We start from the raw sequence: 9,679 nt of genomic DNA, 5'->3' as shown, positions 1-9,679 counted from the left end.
ATTTATTTATTTATTGCTGGTACTGGGGCTTGAACTCTGGGCTTGAACACTGTCCCTGAGCCTCTTTGTGCTCAAGACTAGCACTCTAGCACTTGAGCCACAGTACTACTTCAAGCTTTTTGTGAGTAGTTTATTGGAGATAAGAATCTCACAGGCTTTCCTGCCAGGGCTGGCTTCCAAATGTGATCCTCAGATCTCAGCCTCCTGAATATCTAGGATTACAGGCGTGAGCCACCAGCACCCAATTTATTGTCCTATTTTCATACGTGTAAATAAACTAGTTTGATCATATTTTTCTTCCTTCACCCTCCCCATTAGTCTTTCTTCCTCCCACTGATACCCACCTCTCCCAACAGAGCCTGTTTTACTTTTCTGTCATTTATTTTTAGTGTGATTTAATTATCCCAAGGAATTTCACCATGGTATTTTAGATATGCATGTATTAGATTTTAATCAGAATAACCTATTTGCTTTCTCTTTTCCAGTCTCTCAATTTCCCATAGATCAATAGCTTTCATTGAGATTTCTTTTTTGTTGTTGTTGTTTGTTTTTGCTGGTCCTGGGGCTCACAGGGCCTGGGCTCTGTCCCTGAGCGTCTCTGTGCTCAAGGCTAGCACTCTACCACTTGAAGCATCACGTCTGGCTTTTTCTGAGTAGTTTATTGGAGATAAGAGTCTCGTGGACTTTCCTGCCTGGACTGGCTTTGAAGTGCAGTTCCCAGATCTCAGCCTCCTGAGTAGCTAGGATTACAGGTGTGAGCCACTGACAGTAGCTCACTAAGATTTCTTGCAGCATCTTCATAGTTGCAACGTATTTCAAAATTTTTCACCCTCCATCTTTCTTCTTCCTTCTTTCTCATCCCCCTAAACAAAGTCATAGTTACAATTATGTTCTATGAATATAAATTTATGTATATATATACATATATATATATATGGATGGGTGGATGTCCATGTCCACAAATATGTATGTCTTTAAACACAGCTTCCACAAATGAGTGAAACATGATATTTGGCTTTTTAAGTTTGGCTTATCTCACTCAACATGGTTTTCCCCAATTCCATTCTTTATTTTTTTCTACAAATGACATGATTTCATTGTTCTTTCTGGTTGTGTAATATTCTATGGTATGTATGTATCATCTACATATATCTGTTGTTTGTCACCTTGGCTGATTTCACTATTTGGCTATTGTGAACAGCACCAGTAAACATGGGCATGGAGGTATCTTTCTTATATACTGATTGATACCCCTTCAGATAAATGCTCAATATTAGTATGGTGGGGCCATAAGGTAGGCCTGTTTTTCATTTTTTGAAGAACTGCCATATTGACTTTCATAATGGTTGCACTAGTTCATATTCCCACCAACAGCCTATGAGGGTTCCATTTTCCCTGCATCCTCTCCAACATTTATTGTTTACCTACTGAGATCCTGTCCCCTTCAAAAAACAAATGCCAAACAAAACTGTTGGTAAATGATGTTTGCTTAAGAACATTGGAAGTGAGAGAAACATCCCGCAGTGGGGGTACAATTGGGAATCAAAAATGCTAAGGAGGATGAGGCAGGAAGAACTGAGAACTGACAAGGTTAGTCTCTGATGGGATTTTAGAGCTAATGTCCTAGTGTTACATTCTCAGCTTTACGTCCTCCATTGTGACGCTCATTGTTTTGGCCATGGATGTATCTGTATGTAAGGATTGAGATTATACCACACATAACTGCAGATTCGTGTTCTTGATTCGTGTTTGTTTTTGTTGTGGTGCCAGGAATCAAGCTCAAGGCCTCATATATACTAGGCAAACACTCTACCACCAAGCAACACCCTCAGGTCCATCTTTCTTGATTCTTTAAGTGCTTTTAGAGATTTTGTAAACAAATAGACATATGTGGGCAATGACCTTCAGAGAGAGGGGAATTATGTGGAGCTAAAACTTGCATCATGGCAGGCGCTGGTGATCATACCTGTAATCCTAGCTGTACAGGAGGCTGAGAACTGAGGATCATGGTTCAAAGCCACCCTGGGCAGGAAAGGCTGTGAGACTCTTACCTCTAATAAACCACTCAGAAAACCGGAAGTGGCGCTGTGGCTCAAGTGGTAGAGAGCTAATCCAGTTGAAGAGCTGAGGGACAGCGTCCAGGCCCCAGAGTTCAAGCCCCATGACTGACCAAAAAACCAAAAACCAAAAAACCAAAAAAACCCACACATATATAGCAATAGACCAAACCCCAGAAATTTTGTTGCTAGAGATATCAGAAATGGCCCTTCCCAGCATTTTTTCTAACCTCGAAAGAGAGGAAACAGTATTGATACCATTGCTGATACCAATACATTCCCAGAAATTAATGACAAATTTCTCTAAAAGCTAATAAGCTAATAAGGTTGTGCATTTTTTTTCACTTCTGGAGTTGGGGATCAAACCCATGCTAGGCAAGTGCTCTATAAGCATGTTACAGCCCCAGCTTTAATAAGTAGTTCTAAAAACAAAAGATTTAATTTTTTAATTCACTTCTAATTGTAGCATAAAAGTTTCCTTTAATATGAAATACATTTCCTTCAGAAAGACTAGGCAATGTGCTAAAAATAGTCATCTAGAATGAAATATGGCCAGAGTAGACATTGTTTATTTTGCATCTAAAATTATTTCCTATACTTAATACAATAAGCTGAAAAAATAAAGCATTATTAAAATTAAACCTTTTGATCTAATTGTGATTTAAGTTATAAGCCTTCATGATTCTTAGCTCCCCAGGAAAGAAATTCATTGGCATAAATCATCCAGGATTGGCTGATTTTTGAAAGATTTTTTTTTTTTAAATAAAGATTGCTTTCCAGGCTGTTAGATCTTTGACCAGGGTTACTGGTTGGTTTTATCTTTTGCTCTTTGCATGGGGTGTGTGTGGATGCTTGCGTGTGTGCATATGTGCCTGCATGTGTGTAAATTTGTATATTTTTCCCTCAAAACAAGTATTTGTAGACTCTTTAACCCAAATAAAATTCACTTACTGTCTGCCACTTAGCCTTTTGGCAGAAACCTTTGACAATAAGCAAACTACAATGAAGTGGAGCCCAGTTTATTAATTTGGCAAAGACAGCTTTTCATTTTAAATATTCAGTAGCACATTTTTATGAGAATGAAAATGACAAGCACCTTGATGCTGTCCACTTATGAGTCTCAGAAAAATCAGTCAGAGAGATGAGGTAAACTCAGCAAAACCCGATTAACATAATTACACCCTGATTTCCCCCGCATGCCTCTTGGGAATTAGTGATCTCTCCTCTCTCCCTGCCCAACCCCCTCGGCCCTCCAGGATGACAGGGACCTAGACCTGCAAAGCTTAGTCAGAAATACTCAACCTGGAAAATATTGGCATTTGATGCCAGAAGAATCCACCTGCTGAGCTGCCAGTGACATTTCATTGCCAGAGAAGTTTCTAGGTGGTCAGACATTGATGGATGCAAAGACCTTTTTTCATGAGGGAAGCAAACTTTCAGGAATTAAAATGGCTGACCCTGAAATACATGTGCAGATCTATAGGCACTTTTAAAAACAAAAAAGAAAGAAAATATGGGAAATAAGGGAAAGCTAGACTTTTCAGAAAAAAAAAGATTCACCAAGACAGGCATTTAAAAAGACTTTAAAATAATGGAAATTTACATATTGAAATTGTTTATAAATTTATAAATTACACACTATATTATATTATACATCTATTGTATGACAGCTGATGCTTTTGGAAGATGCTTGGAGAGAACTGTTTGTTCTAGGAATAGCACAATGGGCCATTCCGGTTGATGCTAACACTCTACTGGCTGTATCTGGTAAGAATTGCACAATTTAATGACTTTGTTGTAGAAATTACCATAAAAATACATTACTGAAAAAAGAACAACATGTAAAGAATAACAAATTCCTGCTGAACAATAGAGTATACCTGTCATTTATAAATCTATATTTAAATGCAAATAATGTTGTTTTGTTGTATTCATGACTGCTTGCATTGTTATTTAAATGCAAATTACTGTGTTTGTTATCATCCAAGAAAAGATTTTGTATTAACTTTCATACAATATAGCCAGTTTACATGGAATCAGATATCTTAGAGTGACAATTGAATAGATACTGATATGCAAGAATTTTTTTGTCAAAAATCAATATTAAATCATGAAAATGTCTTCATATTAGAATATTTATCCCATATTTTTATTCTAGGCATGAATGGTGACAACACAGATTCTCAGAAGCTGAACAAGATCATATCTGAAATACAGGCTTTACAAGAGGTGGTAGCTCGGTTCAGACAGCTCCGATTAGACGCTACTGAATTTGCCTGTCTGAAATGTATTGTCACTTTCAAAGCGGGTAAGCAGACACAAGCCCCCCTCCCACCCCTCACCCCCACCCTTATCTCTTCTTCCTCTCCAGTTTTGCTACTCAAAAAAAGGCGACGTTTTTCAGGAAGTTGGTACTCTCAGGCTGGCTCCATCTCCTCTGGTTGTAAGGACCATGGATGCTGCTGTCCTGGTGGGCACCCACTTCCAGAACCTTCTATTCCCATAGCATTTCTTGTGCTGCCTAACACAGTTTTCTGGCCTTCATTTCTAGTTCCGACACACAGTGGCTCTGAACTGAGAAGCTTCCGGAATGCTGCAGCCATTGCAGCTCTTCAAGATGAGGCTCAGCTAACACTCAACAGCTACATCCATACCAGGTGACCCTTATTTGCCTTGAACATGTACTTAAGAAAATTGCTTCCTTTGTGAAGTTGTAAGCTGGCAGTAAGAGCCAGTTCAAACCTTAGTGACTAATTATCCTGTGGCTAGTTGGTTAATTTCATTAGCATCCAAGTCCTCACCTGTCTCTCAGGGTGAGGGAGGGGAGCAAATCAAATTAGGTGATCACAATGAAAGCATCGCCAGACACTTTACAGCTGTTCTGGCAGAACACGTTGACAAACTAAGACAGTTAAATCATGGAGATAGGGGAGAGTAAAAAATGAGGGCTAAAGTGTTACACTGATATTGTAGAGAGTGGACACATCATCCTTGGAAGAAAAAAAGTGACTTTCTTCAGATACCAAGTCACAAATAGGACCAGGGAACTTTCCAGAAAGGTCATCTTTATTCCTTTTCATAACTGTTCCAGTTATTTTGAGTCCCCACACCTACTAGGTTAGTTCTGGCCAAGCAAAATCCTCTATCCTGGGCTATTTGTAGAAACACTCAAACCCTGGCACTCCAGTAAAATCTCTCCTTCGCTCAGCACAGAGCAAGCCCATCAAGAGATGGACCCGCCAGATATTCAGATTCCATTTTCAGATACATAAAGGCTTCTAAAGGCAATAGAACCTTTTTAGTTTCCTAAGTTTGGACTTTGATGGCTCTGAGATTAGAATAGACTTACTATTCTTGTTCATTCTCTAGATTAATCTTGAGAGGGACCTTTAAAGGCCTGAATGCATCTCAACATTGGCCAAAGACACTGGTGGGAGTAACTGCATCAAATGGATAGAGGTCATTAATGCCTCCCTCCCATAAGGGGTCAGGAAAGTCACAAGTTATCCATTTCCATTCACCACTTCTGCTAGGATGTCCTTATTTCCATCCCAAATTCCCTTCTGAATGCTGAATGAATAAAATCTTTTCACTATCCATGGATTATCACTGAAACTAAATTAAGTAAACGTGTCTATGTTTGTTTCCAAAATAAATACCACAGTTTGAAATTTTAAAGTCCTTGTTGAATTATAAAATAGCAGTCTCTTAATATTTGTGGATGGGCTGGGATGTAGCTCAGTGGCAAAGTGCTTGTCTAGCATGTGCAATGTCTTGGGTTTGATCCCCAGTACCAAAAAAGAAAAGACCAAAAAAAAATTACAAAATGAAGCAGTACATAATTTGGGCACTTCCCACCCCCACTAAAAACTGATTTGTACAACATAATTGACCTTTGATATTTACAGTCACTGAGACACTAAGAATACCAAACTGATAGTAGTATGGTATTCTGTTACTGGCCCAGCTAAGCCTTTGCTGGTTACTGTCATGCACGGGGCTGCAGGTAGATGTGAAATATCAGAAAGAAAAAGTATTTCCCCTTCCTATCATGAAAGTGGGAACAAATGTCACCCCAGTTCAGACCAGCGAGGAGAGAAAAGTAAAGTGGGGAGTGGGAGAGATGGAAGGGGGCAAGGAAGAGCTAGATGTGTTAATTGATGGAGAAAATGACACGCAAGCGGATCTTCGAATGCTGGAAAGATTTCCCTGGGGAAGTGGTGGAGGACCTGGCCAGAGGTATTTAGTGAGGTGCCTGGAAGGTAAGCCAAGAAAGTCTGACAGAGCCTGAAATTCCACACTGCCAATAACGTAACGGGGAGAATTCCACCACAGGTAGGAAACCACCCCATTCCCACCTTCAAAACAAGGGGACCATCTGTGGCTGGACCACATTTGCTTTGATGTGAATTCTTATTTCATGATGTAAGCTGCAGCTGTTATTTAATATCTAGAGACTTACAGGTGACAAAAACCACTCTGCCTTGTTTCTTATCTAGTTCATATGAAGGAACATGCTTGCATCCAGCACTGTCTAGAAAAATAAAATCTGAAATTAAACTGAAAAGTTAACAAGCAGGTGGAGCTAATTGTTCCAGCTCTATAAGGCATGCTCTTATTGTCCAGGATGAAAGGATAGGCTAGGAACTGAAGACTGAGTACACAGATCTGCCACAGATGCAACACAGTTAAAGCTGAAAGAAAGTTTCTAGTTACGTATGCTATATGGCTTAAACAATGGCCATAGATATTCTAAAAATAATTTTGAGCAGTCTATCAGACACTCACACACACATTGTTATTGTTTGTGGGTGGCACACAATTCCACAAGTAACAGTTATTTTTCCTGACTGACTAACCTGCCTTTTTCCTGCTAGACAATAAAAGGAGTGCATGAGTAGATGAGTTGACAAGCTATGCACAGAAACCAAGCATTCATTGTCAAACTGGGGATGTAGCTCAGCTGCAGAGCACTTACTTGCCTAGTATCCACTGCATTCTAGGTTCAATCCCCAGGATCACTGCGTATTGAGTCTCCAAAACCCATCCTTCCTGGGTGGAATTATTTCCATCTTGGAGAAATCCTGGGAAATGGGCAAAAGCTGTGGAGATGGTCTAGGCAACCATTCTTACTCTGAAAGGGTTTTCTCTCGTGTCTAATTCTAGAAAAGGAAACACAGAGCTGCCTTGGCCACAGGAAGTGGCCAAAGTCAGAGGAAGGTACAAGACTTGGGATTACTTTCTAGGAAACCTGCAGATACGTTCAGCCAGGAGAACAAGTGGTAGGATTTGGGTGGTTGCTTTTCTTTAATGTAGATGAGTTTCACCTTTCCATTCACATTGTTATTTCTATTCCACATGGTCTGGTGGCCTGTCCCTGGATGATCATGAATGTGGGTGATGTAAGAGCCAAATGAGATGGCCAAGACCCACTGAGGGTCATAAGCCTCATATGTGGTTGGGGAGCAAGGCTCTTATTTGCCCACAGCTAAGAGACAGCATGGAGGTTACTTTCCAGGATTTTGTCAGCAGAGTGGGAATTTGGCTTTAAACAGAGCTACCACACTCTGAGGAATTTTGTTATCTTGGTTTTCAGTACCTATGGCCGGTATTGAGCCTGGCATAGTCATGCATCCATGTCTCAAGAGCTTAGTGCTTTAGATGGCTTGTGTCTGTGAAGGGGGCTGACCTTGTCCAGTGCATTGATAACGAGACTCTCAGCCACTGGCTGCAGAAGCATCAGGGCCACAGAGCTGAGGTGGCTTCCAAAGACAGCAGAACTTGCACATCTGAGTACAGATATATGTTGGACATCAAGAGAGGAAATTGTTAAGCAATTTCTCACATCTTTAATTGTGTGCCAATTTCATTGACATGAAAGTTGGGTGGCACTGCCACCCAACAGAACTTAGTCTTTAATTTGCAATGTAATAAGGGTGGAATTATTCCTGAGAGTGACTAAGTATAATGCCTGAATAATAATTTGGAGAATTGCTTAGAAAAAGAAGCCATTTTATTTGAGGGAAATAGCCTGGTGAGAGAGCATAGAGAATTAGAAAATGTGGATTCTGATATGAGCTTTATCAGCTAAGGTTGTTTTCTACAATGGCAATATTCAGTTAATTATTGTCTACGTATTAACATCATTTCTTTAAAAATTGTTCTCTTTTTTTCTCTCAATCAAATGCACTCCCTTGTGATTTTTTTTTTTTTTGGCCAGTCCTCAGGTTTGAACTCAGGGCCTGGACACTGTCCCTGAGCTTCTTTTGCTCAAGGCTAGCACTCTTACCACTGAGCCATAGCATCAATTCTGGCTTTTTCTGTTTATTCTACTAAGGAATCAAACCTAGGGCTAGGTAAGCACTCCACCACTAAGCCACATTCCCAGCCCATCCCTTGTGATTTTTAGCAGTGTCATTTAGGATCTTTGTGCCTCATGTAGCCTACCTGGGAAATGGGGACAGAGTGCTTGTCCAGGACCCTATTGCAGGGGCAGGATGTGACTTAAGAGACCCACCTCTGGATACTATTCTAGAGATAATGTGTGCTCAATGAATTGCTGTTAGTGTTGGGCTCTGACATTGCTTTCATGGCTTCTCGCCTTCCAGATACCCCACTCAACCTTGCCGCTTTGGAAAACTCCTGTTGCTTTTGCCAGCTTTACGTTCTATTAGCCCATCCACCATCGAGGAAGTGTTTTTCAAAAAAACCATCGGCAATGTGCCAATCACGAGACTGCTTTCAGATATGTACAAGTCCAGTGATATCTAAGCTCTCCAAGCCCCGCCTCTTCAGGATGGGACAGTGTCAAATGAACTACTACTTGTGGAGGAACAAGCCTCAACTAACAAACCTTTCAGGAAGTGGAAACCTGCAAAAGTGTGGAACCTTCAGGAAAAAAAAAATACCAACGGACACAAAACAGCTCCTGTAGCTATGACCTACTGCTCATCCAAGATGGGGCAGCCAGGAAGAAAAGGGGTAACACAGAACCATCTAACAAAAACAAAGACAAAAAAATACCATTTCTGCCCTGGGAGGAGGCCATGTGGGGAGGGTCACCATAGAATGATCTGGACATTCAGCTGAGCTATCAAAAGCTGATAGACATGTCACACTTTTAAATGTTTTCCTGGTTAGCACATACATTTGGTTGACTAACAGCTCTGTGGATAACATCATGTGGCAGCCTTCAGAACTGTGTTACGTTGGAGCATTTATTTAAAAAAATAATTGTTAGGTTTTAAATCAAAAGTATTATCAAAAGATTCCCTGCTATTGTCATACATCATGAAGTGGCCTTCAGAACTGAGTTAATAAGTGAAAAGTAGCTCCCATTGTGTGATTTTTTTCTTTTTCTGTATCTCCCCTTCCCTTTTTCTTTCATCCTTTCTTCTTCCTTTTTTTTTTTTTTAATACCATAGGCCAGGCAAACTTGTCAAAGGAATTGGTGGACAAAACTGAGATTCTCACCAGGACTTCAGGTTGAATAACATCTCAAATACAGCAGAGCTTTACTGAAAGAACACAAGGGAGGGAAATGAGTGAAAACAGCAAAACCAAATACAGTGGAGATGAGAGGGGAGAGGCAGACTGCTGTCCTCTTGACTAGTGCTGAAACC

At 40.3% G+C, this 9,679-nt stretch overlaps 1 protein-coding gene across 1 annotated transcript in view; it reads left to right on the top strand.

Moving 5' to 3' along the window:
- Positions 1 to 8,899, top strand: part of Nr2e1 (nuclear receptor subfamily 2, group E, member 1) — a 19,674-nt gene extending 10,775 nt beyond the window's left edge. The window contains exons 4-7 of the mRNA XM_013022371.1: positions 3,728 to 3,824; positions 4,216 to 4,365; positions 4,609 to 4,714; positions 8,666 to 8,899. Of these exons, the coding sequence (XP_012877825.1) occupies positions 3,728 to 3,824; positions 4,216 to 4,365; positions 4,609 to 4,714; positions 8,666 to 8,828 (516 nt within the window). The 3' untranslated portion in view covers positions 8,829 to 8,899. The remainder of the gene's footprint in view (positions 1 to 3,727; positions 3,825 to 4,215; positions 4,366 to 4,608; positions 4,715 to 8,665) is intronic.
- Positions 8,900 to 9,679: the final 780 nt, after the last annotated feature.

The sequence above is a fragment of the Dipodomys ordii genome, unplaced genomic scaffold (genome assembly GCF_000151885.1).
Source record: "Dipodomys ordii isolate 6190 unplaced genomic scaffold, Dord_2.0 Scaffold62, whole genome shotgun sequence".
Classification (NCBI taxonomy): Eukaryota; Metazoa; Chordata; class Mammalia; order Rodentia; family Heteromyidae; genus Dipodomys; species Dipodomys ordii.
This window is presented reverse-complemented; position numbering and strand designations above follow the sequence as displayed.